Consider the following 25,194-nt stretch of genomic DNA (forward strand, 5'->3'; position numbering starts at 1 on the left):
TTCTCCTGGGGTAGTGACCAGCATCCCAATGGTCTGTTGCCTTGGTGATGAGTGACAGGTAGGATGCACCACCCAAGCAGTGTGGAGATGGATGAAATGGGGTGAGCTGAGGTGGGGGTTGGGAGGTTGGAGCAGTAGGGAAAAAGACTACTGATTTGAAGAGGAGCAAGAAAAAGAGGAATAAGAGGACATTGGAAATGGTGTTTGCAGTTGTAATGATTCTTTGTGGAGAGATCAACCTTTATTATTCTCATTCTCTCATCTCTGTTCCTATGTGCTGGTGGCTTACGGAAGGAATGCAATCAGGGTTGTCAAGGTCCAGGGCAACTGAAGGAGATAATGCTCCTCCGTTTTGTCCCTGAAGGACATCCCTCGGTCAATAAGAGAGGGATGAGTAAGAAATGAACGAATTGATTTCCAGGAAAATGAGTGCTCAGAGTACCATCTCAAAATTAACTAAAGTGAATTGAAGGAAACGCCATTCTCACGCATCCTTATTCAGCAGGGAGAAAAGAGAGAATACAACATTCTGGCAGATTGGAATGAATCTCATTTGTCCATTAAAATAACATAAAATTGATCAGAAATACAGTGTAGACATTGTTAATGTTGTAAATGACTATTGCAGCTGGAAACGGCTGATTTTTTAAATGGAATATCTACATACAATGGGCATACAGAGGCCCATTAACAGCAACCATCACTCCTGTGTTCCAATGGCACGTCGTGTTAGCTTGTTGCTTCTTTAATCAGGTCAACAGTTTTTAGCTGTGCTAACATAATTGCAAAAGGGTTTTCTAATGATCAATTAGCCTTTTAAAATCATAAACCTGGATTAGCTAACACAACGTGCCGTTGGAACACAGGAGTGATGTATTGTTGTCTCTACCTTCTTGCGCTTCGTGCTGTTGTCTGTGCTCAATAATGTTTGTACCATGTTTTGTGCTGCTGCCATGTAGTTGTCACGTTGTGTTGCTACCATGCGGTGTTTACATGTGTTGCTGTCATGCTATGTTGTCGTCTTAGGTCTCTCTTTATGTAGTGTCGCTGTGTCTCTTGTCGTGATGTGTGTTTTATTCTTAATCCCAGCCCCCGTCCCCGCAGAAGGCCTTTTGCCTTTTGGTAGGCCACTATTGTAAATAAGAATTTGTTCTTAACTGACTTGCCTAGTTAAATAAAGGTTAAATACAAAAATAAATAAAAAAACAGGGTCCTGAAAAAGGTCACTACATGCAGGGTCACTGGAGGCCCAACTGGAAGTGTGTGAGCGTGCGTGCCTAAGAAATCGAGAGGGAGGGAGGCGGGGAGGGAGAGAGAGAGATGGATGAGACGAGGGTAGGAGGTGTAGCCTAGTAGTTGGGTGGGGGTTGGGCTACTATGGTGCTCTCATAATGTTTTATGTTTTTTTAAGAATGTGTCACAGTACAGTTTGAAGTACATCCTATAAATCTTAAAGCGTGCTAAGATAAATACGAGGGCTGATCATTACCCTATATGGAGGTGGTTGAGTTCAATTAAGAGGATTGTAACATGACTCACATCAACAAACCATTTAACAGGCTTCCTACTAGCCCATAAAGAAGTGTGTCCTTAGTTTCTAGTGCTAGTAATGCCTCTTATGGACTACTTTTTGGACTACTTTCATGTTAATTGCTCCATGACTGTAACATCATTATAGAGTCCTATAGAAATGAAATACATCAGCGATGAATTAAGACAGAATAGTAGTTGGTACTAATGACAGTTCCTGTAGTAGCTGGTTTATCAGTCACCCTATTGCACCTTGTCTGCTTCCACTCCATCTAACATGTCTGCCTCGATTACAGTGCTGATTCATTAATGTCATTATGATTAATTAATGTCAGGGAGGGAGAGGATGGCTGGTTGGACATGATAGACTACCATTGTCTCACAGAGAAAGAGCCTGTCATTTAGTCTGCTGTTCAGCCTAAATGTCCCTCTTGGTTCATTTACTGTAAATGGAGCCTATTCTTTCTTTCCTCCTCCTTTACCTTCACTCGCTGTAAATGTTCCCTTCTATTGATTTATTTCCTTTCTTCTCCAGTCCTCTCCTCTCTCTCCATATCCCTCCCTCAGATTCTGAAGCATTCTTTACTCATTTCGTTAAATGGAGATTCACGATTGAAGAGAAACAGTTTCAGTGGGGAAAATGCTGAGTAAGAAAAGCTTTCTGCTTTCTACAAGTACAGGGCATTCGGAAAGTATTCAGAACCCTTGACTTTTTCCACATTTTGTTACGTTACAGCCTTATTCTAAAATGTTTGATCCATCTACACACAATACCCCATAATGACAAAGCAAAAACATCACATTTATCACATTTACATAAGTATTTTGGACTCTTTACTCTTTACTGTACTTTGTTGAAGCACCTTTGCAGTGATTACAATCTTGGGTCTTCTTGGGTATGACGCTACAAGCTTGGCATACCTGTATTTGGGGAGTTTCTCCCATTCTTCTCTGCAGATCCTCTCAAACGCTGTCAGGTCCAAATCAAATAAACTTTGATTTGAACCTGACAGAGCTTGAGAGGATCTGCAGAGAAGAATGGGAGAAACTCCCCAAAGCTCTGTCAGGTTGGATGGTGAGCGTCGCTGCACAGCTATTTTCAGGTCTCTCCAGAGATGTTTGATTGTGTTCAAGTCTGGGCTCTGGCTAGGCCACTCAATGACATTTAGAGACTTGTACCAAAACCACTCCTGCGTTGTCCTGTTGGAAGGTGAACCTTCGCCCCAGTTTGAGGTACTGAGCACTCTGGAGCAGATTTTCATCAAAGATCTCTCTGTACTTTGCTCCGTTAATTTTCCCCCGATCCTGACTAGTCTCCCAGTCCCTGTCTCTGAAAAACATCCCCACAACATGATGTTGTCAGCACAATGGTTCAATGTAGGGATGGTGCCAGGATTCCTCCAGACGTGACGCTTGGCATTCAGGCCAAAGAGTTCAATTTTTGATTTCATCAGACCAGAGAATCTTGTTTGTCATGGCTTGAGAGTCCTTTAGGTGCCTTTTGGCAAACTAAGTGGGCTGTCAAGTACCTTTTACTGAGGAGTTCCTTCCGTCTGGATGCTCTACCATAAAGGCCTGAGTGCTGCAGAGATGGTTTTCCTTCTGGATGGTTCCGCAATCTCCACAGAGGAATTGTGGAGCTCTGTCAGAGTAACCATTGGGTTCTTGGTCATCTACCTGACCAAGGCCCTTCTCCCCCAATTGCTCAGTTTGGCCAGGCGGCCAGCTCAAATCAAATCAAATGTTATTATTGCTGTGTAGGGTAGTTCATGCTGTGTTGGAAGCCTTGTAGCAGTCTGTACCGTAATTACTACATAATTGCAACATAATTGTACAGTAATAGACCTAAATTTATAGTAGTAATTGTATAATTGTACATTATTAAAGGTTTAATATAACTCAACTATTGAGTTTTTAGGTGTAGTTGTGGTAGAGGTATCCAGTGATATAATAACTTTAACCCCCCCTCTCCCTCCCTCCGTCTTTCTCCAGGTGTGGTAGCCGAGGTCCAGGTATCCCAGGATGCCGTTGGTGAAGAGGAGTATCGAGCCCAGGCACCTGTGCCACACGGTGCTGCCGCGGGGCATTAAGAACGAGCTGGAGTGTGTGACCAATGTGTCCCTAGCTAATGTCATCCGACAGCTCAGCAGCCTCAGTGAGTCACACACAATGTCTGCACACATACACACCTTAATAATACACAAACTCACGGACACTCAGAAAACACATTGTTGCACACATATACACACACACACACACATGCTCACACTCACACCTAAACAACACACTCCGTACCCGCATTTTTCTGTTAGGTAAGCATGTTTATTATTTTATTATGCTTGATTTTATGCTTGATTTTTGTATTACTGTATTATACTTAAGTGTGTGTATTAAGTGTCTGTTCACTGTCTGTGTGTGTTCTACAGGTAAGTACGCAGAGGATCTTTTTGGGGAGCTGTTCAACGAGGCCCACTCCTTCTCCTTCCGGGTCAACTCCCTCCAGGAGCGTGTCGACCGCCTCTCTATCAGCGTCACTCAGCTAGATCCTAAGGAGGAGGAGCGTGAGTACCATACACACGCCATGTTTTACATAGCTCGACCTAAAAGAGGAGTGTAAGTACAAACACACACACACCAGTGTCAAACACACATGCATGCAGGCAACCACACGCTCACACTCAGACACTCTATCCTCACACACTCCTTTCTTTAGCACTTCCACCACTGATTATTCCTCATCAGGATAAACCCACTCCAGTCGTGTGTGTGTGTGTGTGTGTGTGTGTGTGTGTGTGTGTGTGTGTGTGTGTGTGTGTGTGTGTGTGTGTGTGTGTGTGTGTGTGTGTGTGTGTGTGTGTGTGTGTGTGTGTGTGTGTGTGTGTGTGTATAAATGGCCTTATGAGAGGAACAGGCCACAGTGAGACGGTGTCATTTTTCAACCTTGCAGCTCCTAAGATCCACACTGTACAAACCAAACCCTCCACACACACACTCCCTCACCCGCAGACTCAGTAAGCCCCCAGTGTAGCCATTCTAACCAGCTGTCCACTGATTCACTTACTGTAGCCCTGCCTCACACAATGGCCTGTCTTTGTGAGGAAATGAGATATCCAGATATATGTGATATGTAACAGTGGTGTAATAAAAAAGAGAAGTATAATGCCCGTCTGCCTGTCAGTGGAGGGGCCTGGTTAGGCTGTTAGGTAAAACAAGTTCTAGAGAGTGTAGGGAGAGATGGGGGGGAGAGAGAGGGACTTAGAGAGAAGGCGTGTAGTATTAGGCCAATATCACGCTTCTGCGCCATATCGAATTCCCATTGACCAGCGGGGTTTTTACAACTTGGATTAGAGCGGTAGAAGTAGCTAGATATAGTGCCTTAGAAAGTATTCATACCGTTTGACTTTTTCCACATTTTATTATGTTACACACTACCCCATAATGACAAAGGGAAAACATGTTTTTAGAAATGTTTGCAAATTTCTTCACAATGAATTAAAACTAAAATATCTCATTTACATAAGTATTCACATCCCTGAGTCAAAAAAAATTCTTCAAGCTCTGTCAAGTTGGTTGTTGATCATTGCTAGAAAGCCATTTTCAAGTCTTGCCATAGATTTTCAAGCCGATATAAGTGAAAACTGTAACAAGGTCACTCAGTATCGTCTTGGTAAGCAACACCAGTGTATATTTGCCCTTGTGTTTTAGACTATTGTCTTGCTGAAAGGTGAATTTGTCTCCCGGTGTTTGTTGAAAAGCAGACTGAACCAGGTTTTCCTCTATGATTTTGCCTGTGCTTAGCTCTGTTCTGTTTCTTTTTATTTAAAAAACTCCCTAGTCCTTGACGATGACAAGCATACCCATAACATGAGGCAGCCTCCACCATCCTCGAAAATATGAAGCTGGTAACGTTTTGTATTCAGGAAATAAAGTGAAATTCTTTGCTACAATTTCTGCAGTTTTACTTTAGTGCCTTGTTGCGAACAGGATGCATGTTTTGTAATATTTTTATTATGTACAGGCTTCCTTCTTTTCACCGTGTTATTTAGGTTGTGAAGTAACTACAACGTTGTTGATCCATCCTCAGTTTTCTCCTATCACAGCCATTAAACTCTATAACTGTTTTAAAGTCACCATTGGCCTCAGTGGTTTCCTTCCTCTCCGGCAATTGAGTGAGGAAAGACGCCTGCATCTTTGTAGTTGACTGGGTGTATTGATACACCATCCAAACTGTAATTAATAACTTTACCATGCTCAAAGGGGTACCCTTAGTGTGGCATTGGAAAATGTTATTTGTCTTTGTGGTTAAATCTCTGTTTGAATTTCACTGCTAGACTGTGGGACCTTACAGATAATTAATTATATGTGTGGAGTACAGAAATTAAGTAGTCATTCAAAAATCATATTAAAAACTATTATTGCACACAGAGTGAGTCCATGCAACTTATTATGTGACTTGTTGAAAAACATTTACTCCTGAACTCATTTAGGTTTGCCATTAAAAAGAGGTTGAATACTTATTGACTCAAAACCGTTCAGCTTTTCATTTTTTATTCATTGTAACAATTTCGAATAACATCATTCCACTTTGACATTGTGCGAAGGCCAGTGATAAAAATGTAATCCATTTTAAATTCAAGCTGTAACACGAATAACATCATTCCACTTTGACATTGTGCGAAGGCCAGTGACAAAAATGTAATCCATTTATATACACTATACTGGACTGGGCTGGCTCTGTACGTTAACACAACACATTGGTACCCAAGCTAGATGGGATGGGTAAGAGGTAATAATGTTTTGTGAGCGGACCAAGAATTTTTAGGTTGCTCTAAAGCAGAAATATGGAATAAACGAGTCTGGAGCAGGTTTTCTTACATTGAACTAAGTTCTCTATTGAGGTATTTTCTCTTCTCAAACACTCCCACAGAATCAAGGATGATCTCAAGGATAACACCAATCTTCTTCTTTACAGGGATAAGGAACACAAAGTGAGTAACTTTTAACTATAACATAAATCACGGGTGTGTCACCGGGTGGTGGTGCGGATCCATGGTTGCCATTCCCAAGAGGTAGTTTGTCCTCATCTTCTCCCTTTCGTCAGGTAAATTCTCTCCTTTGGAGAATCAATCACTCTTTTTTTTCCTCCAGTCTCCTTCACTGCCGGTTCCCTCTTTTCTATTCGTAGGCGTGAATAAAATAAGTGATTAGTACCGTCAGCTGTCCTTAACTGCCTCTGATCACCTTTACTCACATGCCGGGCTGGGCTACTATCTGTGGGACCAGCCTGCCCCCTGGTGGTCCTTCCACAGTTTATTAGTTCACAGGATCAATACTTAAAGTCCCTTAATTTAAATATTTGAGCATGGCATGTGTCAGTGCTTTGCGTGGAGTTGTTGCCTTGGAGTTATTCTTGTATTCACTTCAGCTATATTAGTGTCCCACTTAGGTCCCCTCACACCTTTTACACACACTCCTTTTCTCCTCTTCTTCCATTCTTCCACCTCCCCCTCATCTTCATCCATCTCTCCCCCTTCTCCTCTTCCCTCAGCTCCCTCCTCCACATTTTTGTGGAAATGTTATGATGCGTGTGATTTAATAGGCCAGTCTGCTATAGAGAGGATATAATTTCATTCCCCTGTCTGGCACGGGGACTACTACGGGTTCACCCTGTCATACAACTCTCTCCAGGGGTTACGGGTTGGACCAACACACAGACACACACACACACTCCTCATATCCAGGTCCCAAGCCACTCCACAGTACCAGGGTGCCTTGCTCAGGGTCAGAATGATAGATTTTTACCTTGTCAGCTCGGGGATTCATTCCAGCAACTGTTCGGTTATTGGCCCAACGCTCTAACCACTAAGCTACATGCCGAAATACAATGTAGCAAGCACTGTTGAGCTTCTGCTAAGCTGAGTTGGCTATCACACACAAACACACGCACATTGGAAGGGTGAGTGTAGCCTGGCTTTATCTCTCCTTGTAATATAAGCCTGCCTTCTGTGTTGTAGCTCCATTTCGGTCCTATAGGTGAAGGGCAGAGACACAGCTATACTGCATAATACTGAGCTCTGCAGTAAAAGCAGTGGAGTGTTAAGTCTTTGTACTGCAGACTGCAGACTGCAGCGGAGGTTAAAATGGCTGAACTGTCTGCAGGTTAGTTTGAGATCTCCAGCTGCAGAGAGTTGCAGTATGTGCCATTCGACTCCACACAACAGTGTGTGTGCATGTCTTTGTGTATGTGTGCAATTAGCCTCCAAACAAGAATTATTACAAGATAATTTAATCATCACAGAGTTACTGTAATGATACAACAATACATAAATTAACACCGCTTGTTCTGCATCTATATGACAAAATAGGGAAAGAAGTGGTAAAGAGACAAAAATGGTGGATTTAGTAAAAAGAGCGAAAGAGATGTGACAGAGAGATGGACGGTTATGGGAAGGGCTTAAGATTTGTTTCCCGTAAGATGTACTTTTCATCCCCCACCACACACACACACACACACACACACACACCCCTCTCCACCACAGGAATTCTGGGTAATGGTCTGTGTGAGTCTGTTGTACCTGAGAAAGACAGTGAGTAAGCCGCAGAGGGAAGGAGAGGGGATTGAGAGAGTGAGTGCAGGTGGCATCATGTTGTAAATCAAGGCAGGGGGGTAAGGAGATAAAGAGAGGTCGCTGAGAGGAGTACATGAGTGGGGGATGAAGAGGATAAAGGGGGTCTCTTAAAGGAATAGAACCATTGATGCCGATGAGGTTTACATTAACACAAGAGTGGGAAGGACTGATGTGTGTGTGCGCATTTTGGAGAAAGGTGGAATGGTTGTATGTAGGTGAGCTATCTAAATAGAGAGCATGCAAGATGACTTGCTCATGGGTAGAGAAAGGACACTGTTTTGATGCATACAGCATGAAATTAAATGTTATTGGTCGCATACACGTATTTAGCAGATGTTATCGAGGGTGTAGTGAAATGCTTGTGTTCCTAAGTAATATCTAACAATTCACAACAATACCCACAAATGTAAAAGTTAAACAATGGATTTAAGAAATATATAAATATTAGGATGAGCAATGTCGGGGTCCGGAGTGTTTTTATATACACTACCGGTCAAAAGTTTTTTAAAACACCTACTCATTCAAGGGTTTTACTTTATTTTTTACTATTTTCTACATTGTAGAATAATAGTGACGACATCAAAACTATGAAATAACACATATGGAATCATGTAGTAACCAAAAAGGTGTTAAACAAATGAAAATGTATTTTGTATTTGAGATTCTTCAAATAGCCACCCTTTGCCTTGTTGACAGCTTTGCATTCTCTCAACCAGCTTCCCTTGGAATACTTTTCCAACAGTCTTGAAGGAGTTCCCACATATACTGAGCACTTGTTGGCTGCTTTTCCTTCACTCTGCGGTCCGACTCATCCCAAACCATCTCAATTTGGTTGAGGTCGGGGGATTGTGGAGGCCAGGTCATCTGATGCAGCACTCCATCACTCTCCTTCTTCATAAAATATCCCTTACCCAGCCTGAAGGTGTGTTGGGTCATTGTCCTGTTGAAAAACAATTGATAGTCCCACTAAGCCCAAACCAGATGGGATGGCGTATCATTGCAGAATGCTGTGGTAGCCATGCTGGTGAAGTGGGCCTTGAATTCTAAATAAATCACAGAGAGTGTCACCAGAAAATCACCCCCACAAGATAACACCTCCTCCTCCATGCTTTACAGTGGGAAATACACATATGGAGATCATCCGTTCACCCACACCGCGTCTCACAAAGACACGTTGCTGCTATTCTTTGTTTATTATTTACGCATAGTCACTTTAACTCTACCTACATGTACATATTACCTAAATTACTTTGACTAACCAGTGCCCTCGCACATTGACTCTACCAGTACCCTCTGTAAAAAGCTTCGCTATTGTTGTTTTACTGCTGCTCTTAAATTATTTGTTACTTTTATTTCTTATTTTTTACTTATCTATTTTTCACTTAACGTGTATTTTTATTAAAACTGCATTGTTGGTTAAGGGCTTGTAAGTAAGCATTTCAGTGTAAGGTGTTGTATTCGGCACATATGACAAATAAAATGTTATATGAATTGAACCAACAATCTCCAATTTGGACTCCAGACCAAAGGACAAATTTCCACCAGTCTAATGTCCATTGCTCGTGTTTTTTGGCCCAAGCAAGTCTCTTCTTATTATTGGTGTCCTTTAGTAGTGGTTTATTTGCAGCAATTTGACCATGAAGGCCTGATTCACACAGTGTGTACATGTGGATGTATTTCAAGGCCTACCTTCAAATTCAGTGACTCTTTGCTTGACATCATGGGAAAATCAAAAGAAAGCAGCCAAGACCTCAGAAACAAATTTTAGACCTCCACAAGTCTGGTTCATCATTGGGAGCAATTTCCAAACGCCTGAAGGTACCACGTTCACCTGTACAAACAATTTTACGCTAGTATAAACACCATGGGACCACGCAGTCGTCATACCGCCCAGGAAGGAGACGCGTTCTGTCTCCTAGAGATGAACGTACCTGTGTGAAAAGTGCAAATCAATCCCAGAACAACAACAAAGGACCTGGTGAAGATGCTGGAGGAAACAGGTACAAAAGTATCTATATCCACAGTGAAACGAGTCCTATATCAACATAACCTGAAAGGCCGCTCAGCAAGGAAGAAGCCACTGCTCCAAAACCGCCATAAAAAAGCCAGACTATGGTTTGCATCTGCACATGGGGACAAAGATTGTACTTTTTGGAGAAATGGTCTTCTGGTCTGATGAAACTAAAATAGAACTGTTTGGCCATAATGACCATTGTTACATTTGGAGGAAAAAGGGGGAGCTTGCAAGCCGAAGAACACCATCCCAACCGTGAAGCACGGGGGTGGCAGCATCATGTCGTGGGGGTGCTTTGCTGCAGGAGGGACTGGTGCACTTCACAAAATAGATGGCATCATGAGGGAGTACAATTATATGGATATATTGAAGTAATGTCACAATTTTCTTCTGTTAAAGGAGAGGCGGACCAAAACGCAGCATGGTTATTTAGATACATCTTTAATAAGGATGAAAATAGAACAATATAGAAAAACAAGAACCGTGGAAAAACGAAAACAGCCCTATCTAGTGTAACAAAGACAGGAACAATCACCCACAAAACCCAACACAAAACAGGCTACCTAAATATGGCTCCCAATCAGAGACAATGACTAACACCTGCCTCTGATTGAGAACCATATCAGGCCCAAACACAGAAACAGACAAACAAGACATCCAACATAGAATGCCCACTCAGATCACACCCTGACCAAACAAAACATAGAACATACAAAGCAAACGATGGTCAGGGTGTGACAAGTAACATCTCAAGATATCAGTCACGATGTTAAAGCTTGGTCGCCCGGGTGGCGCAGTGGTTAAGGGCGCTGTACTGCAGCGCCAGCTGTGCCATCAGAGTCCCTGGGTTCGCGCCCAGGCTCTGTCGTAACCAGCCGCGACCGGGAGGTCCGTGGGGCGACGCACAATTTGGCCTAGCGTCGGTAGGGATGTCCTTGTTTCATCACGCACCAGCGACTCCTGACGCCAGGTGCACCAGGTGCCAGGTGCACGGTGTAGCCTCCGACACATTGGTGCGGCTGGCTTCCGGGTTGGATGTGCGCTGTGTTAAGAAGCAGTGCGGCTGGTTGGGTGTATCGGAGGACGCATGACATTCAACCTTCGTCTCTCCCGAGCCCGTACGGGAGTTGTAGCGATGAGACAAGATAGTAGCTACTACAACAATTGGATACCACGAAATTGGGGAGAAAAAGGGGTAAAAAAATATATTAAAAAAATAGAATGTAATGTAAACTGTGGAACATAGAGACATCAAAAGAGACATCAAAAGTTGGAATAACAGTATTTCTTTTTTTGAGAATGTGGGAGTGGTCTGTGGACACTGTGGACACAGTGTGTGTGTTTCACACAGTGTGTGTTTCAATTGGTGATCTCATGAAGGACAGGAAACACACATAACTGTATCTCTTAAAGTTTACATTTCCCAACTGTCAGGTTTACATTTAAATACTGTGAAATGTATGTGATTAAACATGAAACTATTTGTGAAAAGATGTAATGTGATGTTAACCTTCTAAATGAGAGTATGGATTTTCATATGAAGTTTAACTTGTCAGGGCCACACCCCCGTGAGCCCAGACATCACATTAGGCATCATAGAACCGACCCTTCTTCCACAGAGTATAAAACCCATTTCCTACAAAATGTATATTAAGTCAGAGAACGCCGGGACAGAGAATGGCTATAGATCATTAGACCAGAAATAATGGAGCTGACGCGGGATGTTGAAATGGCCACAGACCATACAGCTGTAGTTTTGGCTACACGGCTGGAAATAGTTCAACTCGGAATAAGTGCAAATCCTAGATGTGTAATTACTAGTCTGCAGCTGTAAATTACATTAGTCTAGTACGAGAATATCGACAACCGCATCTATTCTATGCAACAACCATCTGTACGCCTGATGTATCCATTACAACAGACACTATCCAGAGCCGCTGAGAAAGCTACAACTACGAAAGACATGATTTCTGGGGAAGTTAACCTCTCTGATCTCCCAAACCCGGATCCGGTATCGTGACTACAGCCTCAAGCTCATTACCATAACGCAACGTTAACTATTCATGAAAATCGCAAATGAAATGAAATAAATATGCTAGCTCTCAAGCTTAGCCTTTTGTTAACAACACTGTCATCTCAGATTTTCAAAATATGCTTCTCAACCATTGCAAAACAAGCATTTGTGTAACAGTATTGATGGCTAACGTAGCATTTAGCATTAGCATTCAGCTGGCAACATTTACACAAAAAAACAGAAAAGCATTCAAATAAAATCATTTACCTTTGAAGAACTTCAGATGTTTTCAATGAGGAGACTCTCAGATAGCAAATGTTCAGTTTTTCCTGAAAGATTATTTGTTTAGGACAAATCGCTCCGTTTTCTGCGTCACGTTTAGCTATGAAAAAACCCCTGTATCCAGGATTGTGTAAATCTATCAGCAAGCTCATTAGCATAACACAACGTTAACTATTCATGAAAATCGCAAATGAAATGAAATAAATATGCCATCTCTCAAGCTTAGCCTTTTGTAAACAACACTGTCATCTCAGATTTTCAAAATATGCTTCTCAACCATAGGAAAACAATCATTTGTGTAAAAGTAGCTAGCTAGCGTTAGCATTTAGCGTTAGCATTTAGCGTTAGCATTAGCGTTAGCATCCAGCACGCAACATTAACAAAAACATAAAAGCCTTCAAATAAAATAATTTACCTTTGAAGAACTTCTGATGTTTTCAATGAGGATACTCTCAGTTAGATAGCAGATGCTCAGTTTTTCCAAAAAGATTCCTTGTGTATTAGAAATAGCTCCGTTTTATACATCACATTTGGCTACCAAAAAAAATCAGAAAATTCAGTCCTCAAAACGCGAACTTTTTTCCAAATTAACTCCATAATATCGACTGAAAACATGGCAAACGTTGTTTAGAATCAATCATCAAGGTGTTTTTCATATATCTCTTCATTGATACATCGTTCTTGGACACATGGTTTCTCCCCTATATCAAATGGATAGGTACGAGCAGCTGGCAATTGCGCACCGAATTCCACGCAGGACACCAGGCGGACACTTGGAAAATGTAGTCTCTTATGGTCAATCTTCCAATGATATGCCTACAAATACGTCACAATGCTGCTAAGACCTTGGGCGAACGACAGAAAGTGTAGGCTCATTCCTTGCGCAATCACAGCCATATAAGGAGACAATGGAAAACAGACCTTCAGAAATTCTGCTAATTCCTGGTTGATGCATCATCTTGGTTTCGCCTGTAGAATGAGTTCTGGGGCACTTACAGACAAAATCTTTGCAGATTCTGAAACTTCAGAGTGTTTTCTTTCCAAAATATAAAAAGAATATGCATAGTCGAGCATCTTTTCGTGACAAAATATCGCGCTTAAAACGGGAACGTTTTTTATCCAAAAATGAAATAGCGCCCCTAGAGATCTAACAGGTTAACCAGAGACTCTCTGCTGAACTGACTCTCCGACAGATGGACCGGCGATTCCAACAAAGAAGACAACATCGACATACAGGCGTAAATATATACATTGCAATTATTCTTGAATGAGCGGCCATTCATGTGCAAAGGATTAGCATTTCAATTCATGTATTTATCAATTGTGTGTAGTGAATCCATTTAGTCTCTCCCGATCTTTTCCTGTCCCCACCCCTTTCCATTGTCTACCAAACCAATCATACCAGTTTAGCCCACTAGGGACTTATCAGTGCATTGTGTTAATAACCAGTATCTACTGTTTGTTTGTTATGTATTTCTGTGATTATTTAGTTAGTTGGTAAATAAATAATTAAGCCAATTCATACATCGCTGATTCATGATTTAGGCTAGGGTTTGTGCAGATATGCAAGGGTTTGCAACATTCAGTAATGAGAACTGATGAGGTAATAATAATACATTAATGAGAATGACTAATCGATAAGATATGAAAATATCTGAGGAGTTGATTCGGGAAATAGAGACGTTATAAACATTTTCCCAACTTCCTAGTTAATTAAAGTTTACAAGATTTGTTTAATCACATAATTACACAGAGAATTAATTTGATAAAATAGTTCACATTTAATGGTAGTCACAGACACGACACTCTCAATTGCTTAAATCGCTGAACACAACAGGCGCTTATTAGAGACAGGTTTCAATTTGAGCCAGACATCTATTTCCTTAATGCACACAGCTTTTGCTCATTAGCATAGTTCATTATTTAATTCCAGCATTTACTTCCAACATTTCATTTTTAATTTCTTATTTTCCTGTTCTAATATGTTATCATTTACACACTGACACGTTTCTTTTATCTTAGTATGCCTCTATTTCTAAAAAGGTCCTTGACCTAATAATTATTCTCCTCTTTGAATGTGCATTTTTTCATCAGTTCTTACTTGCACCACTAGAAGGGGTTCAGACGATTTCTGGACGTCTGTACCCGAAGTTGTTGACTGTTTTTGTGTTTGCAAGTTAGCTTGCAGTTCTGCGCTGTTTGCAGCCAATGGCTAGCAGTTTCTTACTGGCAATAAAAACAAATTATTGCCATAATGTTTGAGTCCTTAATGTAACAAATCAAACATTAAAGCTTGTAAAGAATTCATGCTAACCTCGTAAACAATTCATTTACACCCAGCATTTATTTGAAACCAGCGTTTATTTGCTGAAATGTGTGCTGATGCCCGACTATTAAAAGGGATAGGTGACTATTTGAGTCTGCGTTTTAATTGAAGTTGTATGGTAATTCAGGGACCTCAGTCCACCGTGACCACATTATGATTCAAATGAGCTCTTTATCCACCTGCACCTGCAGCCTCACCCAGCATCATTATACACCCATACCTTGACTCCTTATACAGAATATCTTCCCTCCCAGTCCCCGTGCCTTAAAATGGGTGTTGTCAGCTGTCAGGGAGCGATGTACACATCCAGAGAGTGAGTCTGACAGAGGGAGCCCAGAGCCATGCGAGGAGTTACATACACAGAGGAACCAGGGACCGCAGCACCAGCACTGACAACTGATTTGTAGCGCAGTGGAGAGAGTGAGGGATGAATGAAGGGACTCGACACATTTAGGAGGAGAGTGAAAGGAAGAATATTAGTGGATAGAGAGAAGGAAGAAAGGGAACAAGCTCAATCAGGAAAGGGATGGAATTAAGAAATATTCGGAACTGAGAGAAGACTGGAAGTGAGAGATGAAGACCATAGAGGAAAGAGAGATTAGGGCAGAGTGAGAAAAGATACAGAAGGTGAAATCAAGGGCATCTCTCTTCTCTTATCCCCAGAGCTGTGTAGCACTGCCTATCTGCCTATATGCAATCACACAGAAAGAAGGAGTTGGGCGCTGTGGGGAAAGAAAAGCAGAGAGAGAGTTAGCAGAAAAAAAGAGAGAGAGAGCAGGTCGTGTGGGGAGATGAATGAAGCAGGGGTAAAGAGTAAGAGAAGAAAACGAGAAAGTGGTGTCTCATTCTCACTCTCATTCCTCTCCATCTCTCATTCTCTCTCTCTCTCTCCGTGTGTGTGGCTGAAGGTAGATTAGGTACAGTGGTTCCTCCTTTAAAAGTTGCGGCACACTACAGCATTCTGTGGCATGTCATTTAATTCAGCCATTTTTTTCTGTTACTGCAAGTTATTGCTAGTTTGACCATCTTTGAGAAGCATTTGATAGTTTTCCGTATTGGCATTACCAGAGAATTTAAAACCTTTTTTGTAATAACATAGTATATGGGATTGATTTTAAGAAATTTGGCTTAATTAATTTGATTAATATTATGGGGTTTCTATTCATAGAAAAATAAAAAACAAAACCCTCAGGGTTTCTATGGCGCTGTACAACGTGATGGTCGGGAGTAGACTACAGGATCGGAGGATTCTAAATTGTTTGCCTTCATTAGACAACTTTGTTCCAATATTTCTGTAAATCAGTGATATTTTCTCCCATAGTAATTCGTTATGATCCATAACCAAATCAACATCTGCATTTTGAAAGAGTATTTTTTTTATCATTATTTTATTAACGAAATGTGTTTATTTGTTTATTAGGCTACTGTGCAGTCTACAATACATACTGTAGTAAGCATGTGCCTAAGTGCCTAATTCCTAACATAAGGGAGAGCAGGCCATGTCTGTACTACAGAATGCGGGGCAAGTGGGAGACCGGGGTTCAAATCCCCATTGGGGAGGAAGGAGTAGGCTGTCCTTGTAAATAAGAATTTGTAAGAACTGATTCCATATGTGTTATTTCACAGTTGTAATGTCTTCACTATTATTCTACAATGTAGAAAATAGTATAAATAAAGAAAAATCCTGGAATGAATAGGTGTGTCTAAACTTTTGACTGGTACTTGCTAAATTAATTTGATTAATATTATGGTGTTTCTATTCCATGAAAAACCCTCTGGGTATCTGTTAGAATGGAACGGAAAATATGTCGCTGTACAACGTGACGGTAGGCAGTACAGTACTGGGATATTTAACTAAAGAAGCCCTGTGTGGTGCAGAGAACCCCGACCTGGAGGAAGGAGTAGGCTGTCGTTCTTCTTAACTGATTCCATATGTGTTATTTCATAGTTGTGATGTTTTCACAACATAAATGTGATGTATACTACAAAATGCGGAATAAGTGGGTTCACAGGGTTCAAATCCCTGTTCATTTTCATTTAACCTAGAGTGAGTGAGAAAAAGGAAATTCTTGAACATGGGGTGAGACATTCTCACTAATTTGTAAATAAAGCCAGTACGACATAACGGTTGGGAGTAGGCTACAGGATTGGAGGATTCTAAATGTTTTGCCTTCATTAAACATTACTCAACACTAGTGAGACTAATTTCGCCTACAGTATATCAAACAATTTTTTTTTTCAATGACGTGATTCTCTGCCAATAATTACATTTAGAGGATTGGAGGACTCTAAATTAATATCTAATGGGCATTTTCCGTTAGATATTCTCACAGATCCTCAGGGGCTTTTATATAATTCTAAATGTATTAATAATAATAATCACTTTGTTTAACCAGTTAGAGCTCTAGGGGCGCTATTTCATTTTTGGATAAAAAACGTTCCCGTTTTAAGCGCGATATTTTGTCACGAAAAGATGCTCGACTATGCATATTCTTGACAGTTTTGGAAAGAAAACACTCTGAAGTTTCAGAATCTGCAAAGATTTTGTCTGTAAGTGCCCCAGAACTCATTCTACAGGCGAAACCAAGATGATGCATCACCCAGGAATTAGCAGAATTTCTGAAGCTCTGTTTTCCATTCTCTCCTTATATGGCTGTGATTGCGCAAGGAATGAGCCTACACTTTCTGTCGTTCGCCCAAGGTCTTAGCAGCATTGTGACGTATTTGTAGGCATATCATTGGAAGATTGGCCATAAGAGACTACATTTTCCAGAGGTCCGCCCGGTGTCCTTTGTCTAAATTTGTGCGTAATCTTCAGGTGCAGGCATTTTCTCCTGGGATTCAGGAGAGAAAGCATGTTTCCAAGAACGATGTATCAATGAAGAGATATGTGAAAAACACCTTGAGGATTGATTCTAAACAACGTTTGCCATGTTTTCAGTCGATATTATGGAGTTAATTTGGAAAAAAGTTTGCGTTTTGAGGACTGAATTTATGGATTTTTTTTGGTAGCCAAATGTGATGTATAAAACGGAGCTATTTCTAATACACAAGGAATCTTTTTGGAAAAACTGAGCATCTGCTATCTAACTGAGAGTATCCTCATTGAAAACATCAGAAGTTCTTCAAAGGTAAATGATTTTATTTGAAGGCTTTTATGTTTTTGTTAATGTTGCGTGTTGGATGCTAACGCTAATGCTAACGCTAAATGCTAACGCGAAATGCTAACTCTAGCTAGCTACTTTTACACAAATGATTGTTTTCCTATGGTTGAGAAGCATATTTTGAAAATCTGAGATGACAGTGTTGTTTACAAAAGGCTAAGCTTGAGAGATGGCATATTTATTTCATTTCATTTGCGATTTTCATAAATAGTTAACGTTGTGTTATGCTAATGAGCTTGCTGATAGATTTACACAATCCTGGATACAGGGGTTTTTTCATAGCTAAACGTGACGCAGAAAACGGAGCGATTTGTCCTAAACAAATAATCTTTCAGGAAAAACTGAACATTTGCTATCTGAGAGTCTCCTCAATGAAAACATCTGAAGTTCTTCAAAGGTAAATGATTTTTTTGAATGCTTTTCTGTTTTTTTGTGTAAATGTTGCCAGCTGAATGCTAATGCTAAATGCTACGTTAGCCATCAATACTGTTACACAAATGATTGTTTTGCAATGGTTGAGAAGCATATTTTGAAAATCTGAGATGACAGTGTTGTTAACAAAAGGCTAAGCTTGAGAGCTAGCATATTTATTTCATTTCATTTGCGATTTTCATGAATAGTTAACGTTGCGTTATGGTAATGAGCTTGAGTCTGTATTCACGAACCCGGATCCGGGATGGGGAGATCAGAAAGGTTAAAAAGTAACGATATTTTGGAGATTTCATTTTCATTTAACCTAGAGTGAGTGAGAAAAAGGAAAAAAAGTAGATATCACTTGCTTGTATTCAATCAACAAATTTCAAGAGTATCATGGCATATTTGAACAATAACTAAATAAACATCAGCATTTTGAAAGAGTATTTTTATCATTATATCATTAACAAAAGCTGATGAAGAAAAACAGTACTGTACAGAATATGCTTTTACATATGGATAATAAAGCATTTAAAGCACTTTGAAGATACAAGCCACCTGCATTTGTTTATTAGGCTATATATTTTTTCTTGTTTTATTTACTTGTGCAGTCTGACAAGTAAACATAGCATACAGTAAATACAGTAAATACTGTAGTAAACATGGGAAAGTGCCTAATTAGCAGAACTATATAACGGTCAGGGCGGCCCTTGCTGTGCCTGGTGAGCATTTGTGGTCAAGTTCTGTTGTCAGAAGAGGAATGGAAATGTCAGGGTGAACCGACGACCTGACGAACCCGCAATGTATGTTGACTCTGCCTGTCGGAGGTGGAGTTGCCCTTTTCAACGCGTCATTCTCCACCTGACTCTCCGCCAATACTGCCTGACTCTCCGCTAATGAGGAGCGACTTTCCACCAATACCACCTGGCTCTGGACCAACGCACATTCAGCAGATGAGCAGAAAGGTACCGTGATTTTATATTTTTTATTAACAACTCGTTTTTGAATGTTAACTGTGTTAAGGGTGGAGTTTTGGGTGGAGTGAGGAAAGGTGTGACTTTCAGCCACTTTACAATAGGCTGTAAGTATACAGAAGATTGCCGCTTGTCCTCACTTTCATTATACTGTAGCACCATGACCAGTATCTCTATTCAAGTGAGCAGATTAAGGGCTTTCAGGAGGAACGGAAAATCTACTGGAGACATTTAAAAAATACTGGTGGACTTGGGGATTTTGGTCAAGGACTGTGCCGTTCGCAAACACTATCATCAGATGCCTGTTTTACGCCGAACTTGAAAGCCCAGGAAAATGAACAGGTACAGGAGGCTATGATACTTTAATGTAGGCCTAATAATGCTAAAAATAATGCTTAAATAAATTGACTGCTGGTCTTTACTGTATGCTGCACATTTTCACATTGTATTTCATTTCCAGCGAGACTATTCAAGCAATCGACTCACTCATGAATGAAGATGACGAGCGATCGGCAAAGGCAATATGTAATCTGTTGGCATAATGACACGACATCAACATCACTCTAAGAAGACAGCTGAAGAAACTTGCATGTATCGAATACATTGCAAGTTGGAGGATTTTCACAACAGTAGCCGGGTTATAAAAAGTCTATTGTCCTGCTAATAGGAAACATTTGCGTGATGGGCTACAGTTGTGAAAAAGTGTTTGAAAACCTGTTTTCAAAATGCCTTCAGTTGTCCATCACTACTGTAAATTAAAATGCAGCATCTTGTTTACATCTTGTTTACGTTCTTTATTGTGTCACACATAATTTGTACCTACCTTTCCAATTAGTTTTAGAGTTTGGAATTTATAAATATGCGCTTTTAATTATTATTTACATTGCTTAGATCGAACATGCAGACTTTTCTTCTTTAAATAATTGTTTTATGTAGGATGCAACATTTTTGACCAGTTGCAATTGTAAGTAGGCCTAATAAAGCCTCATAGTCTACCTCAGCCAGTTAACGTCCCACCTCGACAACAGCCAGTGAAATTGCAGGGCGCCAAATTCAAAACAACAGAAATCCCATAATTAAAATTCCTCAAACATGATCCACCATTTTAAAGATAAACTTCTTGGAAATCCAGCCACAGTGTCCGATTTCAAATAGGCTTTACGGCAAAAGCTCACCAAACAATTGTTAGGTCAGCACCCAGTCACAGAAAACCATACAGCCATTTTCCAGCCAAGGCTAGGGCTCACAAAGTCAGAAATAGCGATTAAATGAATCACTAACCTTTGATGATCTTCATCAGATGGCACTCACAGGACTTCATGCTACACAATAAATGTGTGTTTTGTTCGATAAAGTTAATCTTTATGTCCAAAAACCTCATTTGAAATTGGTGTGTTATGTTCAGAAATGCATTGTCTCAAACAAACATCCGGTGGAAGTGCAGAGAGCCACATCAAATAACAGAAATACTCATCATAAACATTGATAAAAGATACAAGTGTTAAACATAAGAATACAGATAAACTTCTCCTTAATGCAACCGCTGTGTCAGATTTCAAAAAGGCTTTACGGCAAAAGCACACTTTGCGATTATGTTAGGTCAGCTCCTAGCCACAGAAACCCACACAGCCATTTTCCAACCAAGGAGAGTGTCACAAAAGTTAGAAACAGCATTAAAATTAATCACTTACTTTTGATGATCTTCATCTGGTGTCACTCCCAGGTCTCCATGTTAGACAACAAATGTTTGTTCCGACACAAACTACTGTAGCATAAATACTGCAGGCTGAGACAAGAGGGGTCAGGAGACACTTATGAAAGAGCACCAGTAAGCCAGTGACTCAGCCCCTGTAATAGGGTCAGAGGCAGAGAATCCCTGTGGAAAGAGGGGAAGTCCCGCGGTGTAAGCTCGCAACTTTTAAAGGAGGAACCACTGTAGATGTCATCAGAGGGCTAAAGGAAGGTACTCTAACAGAGATACAGCACCTGCTACTTCTGCTGTTGTCCCTGCAATCCAGAGAAACAGATAGACTCACACAAACCCAGAGACCCTGTTCAAATATGTATATGTCAAATGCATCCTCCCCTCCACCAGAATGCCGAAGGGATGAAGAAATATGTTGTTTTGAAATATTTGAATAAGAACAAATGCCAATTAATTCCTGTAAAATATGTTGTTTAGAAAGATTTGCCTTTAGTCCAAGTGTTTGGGTTTGCACACCTTACCTGTTTGAGTATAGTAGAACATGTGAGTACAGTAGAACATGTGACCATGCTAAAGATCTGTCTGTGTGCATTGCATCCTGCGCTGTATAGTGTGTAACTGTAGAGCTCAACACTGCTTGGCAGAGCAGTTTTGGAAAGAAAACACTCTGAAGTTTCAGAATCTGCAAAGATTTTGTCTGTAAGTGCCCCAGAACTCATTCTACAGGCGAAACCAAGATGATGCATCACCCAGGAATTAGCAGAATTTCTGAAGCTCTGTTTTCCATTCTCTCCTTATATGGCTGTGATTGCGCAAGGAATGAGCCTACACTTTCTGTCGTTCGCCCAAGGTCTTAGCAGCATTGTGACGTATTTGTAGGCATATCATTGGAAGATTGGCCATAAGAGACTACATTTTCCAGAGGTCCGCCCGGTGTCCTTTGTCTAAATTTGTGCGTAATCTTCAGGTGCAGGCATTTTCTCCTGGGATTCAGGAGAGAAAGCATGTTTCCAAGAACGATGTATCAATGAAGAGATATGTGAAAAACACCTTGAGGATTGATTCTAAACAACGTTTGCCATGTTTTCAGTCGATATTATGGAGTTAATTTGGAAAAAAGTTTGCGTTTTGAGGACTGAATTTATGGATTTTTTTTGGTAGCCAAATGTGATGTATAAAACGGAGCTATTTCTAATACACAAGGAATCTTTTTGGAAAAACTGAGCATCTGCTATATAACTGAGAGTATCCTCATTGAAAACATCAGAAGTTCTTCAAAGGTAAATGATTTTATTTGAAGGCTTTTATGTTTTTGTTAATGTTGCGTGTTGGATGCTAACGCTAATGCTAACGCTAAATGCTAACGCGAAATGCTAACTCTAGCTAGCTACTTTTACACAAATGATTGTTTTCCTATGGTTGAGAAGCATATTTTGAAAATCTGAGATGACAGTGTTGTTTACAAAAGGCTAAGCTTGAGAGATGGCATATTTATTTCATTTCATTTGCGATTTTCATAAATAGTTAACGTTGTGTTATGCTAATGAGCTTGCTGATAGATTTACACAATCCTGGATACAGGGGTTTTTTCATAGCTAAACGTGACGCAGAAAACGGAGCGATTTGTCCTAAACAAATAATCTTTCAGGAAAAACTGAACATTTGCTATCTGAGAGTCTCCTCAATGAAAACATCTGAAGTTCTTCAAAGGTAAATGATTTTTTTGAATGCTTTTCTGTTTTTTTGTGTAAATGTTGCCAGCTGAATGCTAATGCTAAATGCTACGTTAGCCATCAATACTGTTACACAAATGATTGTTTTGCAATGGTTGAGAAGCATATTTTGAAAATCTGAGATGACAGTGTTGTTAACAAAAGGCTAAGCTTGAGAGCTAGCATATTTATTTCATTTCATTTGCGATTTTCATGAATAGTTAACGTTGCGTTATGGTAATGAGCTTGAGTCTGTATTCACGAACCCGGATCCGGGATGGGGAGATCAGAAAGGTTAAAAAGTAACGATATTTTGGAGATTTCATTTTCATTTAACCTAGAGTGAGTGAGAAAAAGGAAAAAAAGTAGATATCACTTGCTTGTATTCAATCAACAAATTTCAAGAGTATCATGGCATATTTGAACAATAACTAAATAAACATCAGCATTTTGAAAGAGTATTTTTATCATTATATCATTAACAAAAGCTGATGAAGAAAAACAGTACTGTACAGAATATGCTTTTACATATGGATAATAAAGCATTTAAAGCACTTTGAAGATACAAGCCACCTGCATTTGTTTATTAGGCTATATATTTTTTCTTGTTTTATTTACTTGTGCAGTCTGACAAGTAAACATAGCATACAGTAAATACTGTAGTAAACATGGGAAAGTGCCTAATTACTTACAAAAGGGTTAGCAGGCCATGTCCAGACTTTCTCGGTGACCTCAAGTACTCATTAACTCTGTCTTTAATGCTATTTTCGGGTTGCATCAGTCATGGACGGAAACTTCTGAGACACAGTATTAATGATGAACACCTGGATGTTCACTGGTAAGCCACATTTGCCTCGGGATCCATCCCAGTTTGTATTCTGTGCCCACTTGTGGTATCTCTTTGGTTACACATCCTTGGAATAGCAGAACTATATAACGGTCAGGGCGGCCCTTGCTGTGCCTGGTGAGCATTTGTGGTCAAGTTCTGTTGTCAGAAGAGGAATGGAAATGTCAGGGTGAACCGACGACCTGACGAACCCGCAATGTATGTTGACTCTGCCTGTCGGAGGTGGAGTTGCCCTTTTCAACGCGTCATTCTCCACCTGACTCTCCGCCAATACTGCCTGACTCTCCGCTAATGAGGAGCGACTTTCCACCAATACCACCTGGCTCTGGACCAACGCACATTCAGCAGATGAGCAGAAAGGTACCGTGATTTTATATTTTTTATTAACAACTCGTTTTTGAATGTTAACTGTGTTAAGGGTGGAGTTTTGGGTGGAGTGAGGAAAGGTGTGACTTTCAGCCACTTTACAATAGGCTGTAAGTATACAGAAGATTGCCGCTTGTCCTCACTTTCATTATACTGTAGCACCATGACCAGTATCTCTATTCAAGTGAGCAGATTAAGGGCTTTCAGGAGGAACGGAAAATCTACTGGAGACATTTAAAAAATACTGGTGGACTTGGGGATTTTGGTCAAGGACTGTGCCGTTCGCAAACACTATCATCAGATGCCTGTTTTACGCCGAACTTGAAAGCCCAGGAAAATGAACAGGTACAGGAGGCTATGATACTTTAATGTAGGCCTAATAATGCTAAAAATAATGCTTAAATAAATTGACTGCTGGTCTTTACTGTATGCTGCACATTTTCACATTGTATTTCATTTCCAGCGAGACTATTCAAGCAATCGACTCACTCATGAATGAAGATGACGAGCGATCGGCAAAGGCAATATGTAATCTGTTGGCATAATGACACGACATCAACATCACTCTAAGAAGACAGCTGAAGAAACTTGCATGTATCGAATACATTGCAAGTTGGAGGATTTTCACAACAGTAGCCGGGTTATAAAAAGTCTATTGTCCTGCTAATAGGAAACATTTGCGTGATGGGCTACAGTTGTGAAAAAGTGTTTGAAAACCTGTTTTCAAAATGCCTTCAGTTGTCCATCACTACTGTAAATTAAAATGCAGCATCTTGTTTACATCTTGTTTACGTTCTTTATTGTGTCACACATAATTTGTACCTACCTTTCCAATTAGTTTTAGAGTTTGGAATTTATAAATATGCGCTTTTAATTATTATTTACATTGCTTAGATCGAACATGCAGACTTTTCTTCTTTAAATAATTGTTTTATGTAGGATGCAACATTTTTGACCAGTTGCAATTGTAAGTAGGCCTAATAAAGCCTCATAGTCTACCTCAGCCAGTTAACGTCCCACCTCGACAACAGCCAGTGAAATTGCAGGGCGCCAAATTCAAAACAACAGAAATCCCATAATTAAAATTCCTCAAACATGATCCACCATTTTAAAGATAAACTTCTTGGAAATCCAGCCACAGTGTCCGATTTCAAATAGGCTTTACGGCAAAAGCTCACCAAACAATTGTTAGGTCAGCACCCAGTCACAGAAAACCA

At 40.3% G+C, this 25,194-nt stretch overlaps 1 protein-coding gene across 5 annotated transcripts in view; it reads left to right on the top strand.

Annotated features, from left to right (window-relative positions):
* Positions 1-25,194, top strand: part of LOC110530920 (wiskott-Aldrich syndrome protein family member 1) — a 157,645-nt gene that overhangs the window by 80,099 nt on the left and 52,352 nt on the right. For all 5 annotated transcript variants that reach the window (XM_036985467.1, XM_036985465.1, XM_036985468.1 and 2 more), the window contains 2 exons: positions 3,523-3,685; positions 3,957-4,091. In XM_036985467.1, the coding sequence (XP_036841362.1) occupies positions 3,553-3,685; positions 3,957-4,091 (268 nt within the window). In that variant the 5' untranslated portion in view covers positions 3,523-3,552. The remainder of the gene's footprint in view (positions 1-3,522; positions 3,686-3,956; positions 4,092-25,194) is intronic.

The sequence above is a fragment of the Oncorhynchus mykiss genome, chromosome 8, assembly GCF_013265735.2.
Source record: "Oncorhynchus mykiss isolate Arlee chromosome 8, USDA_OmykA_1.1, whole genome shotgun sequence".
Classification (NCBI taxonomy): Eukaryota; Metazoa; Chordata; class Actinopteri; order Salmoniformes; family Salmonidae; genus Oncorhynchus; species Oncorhynchus mykiss.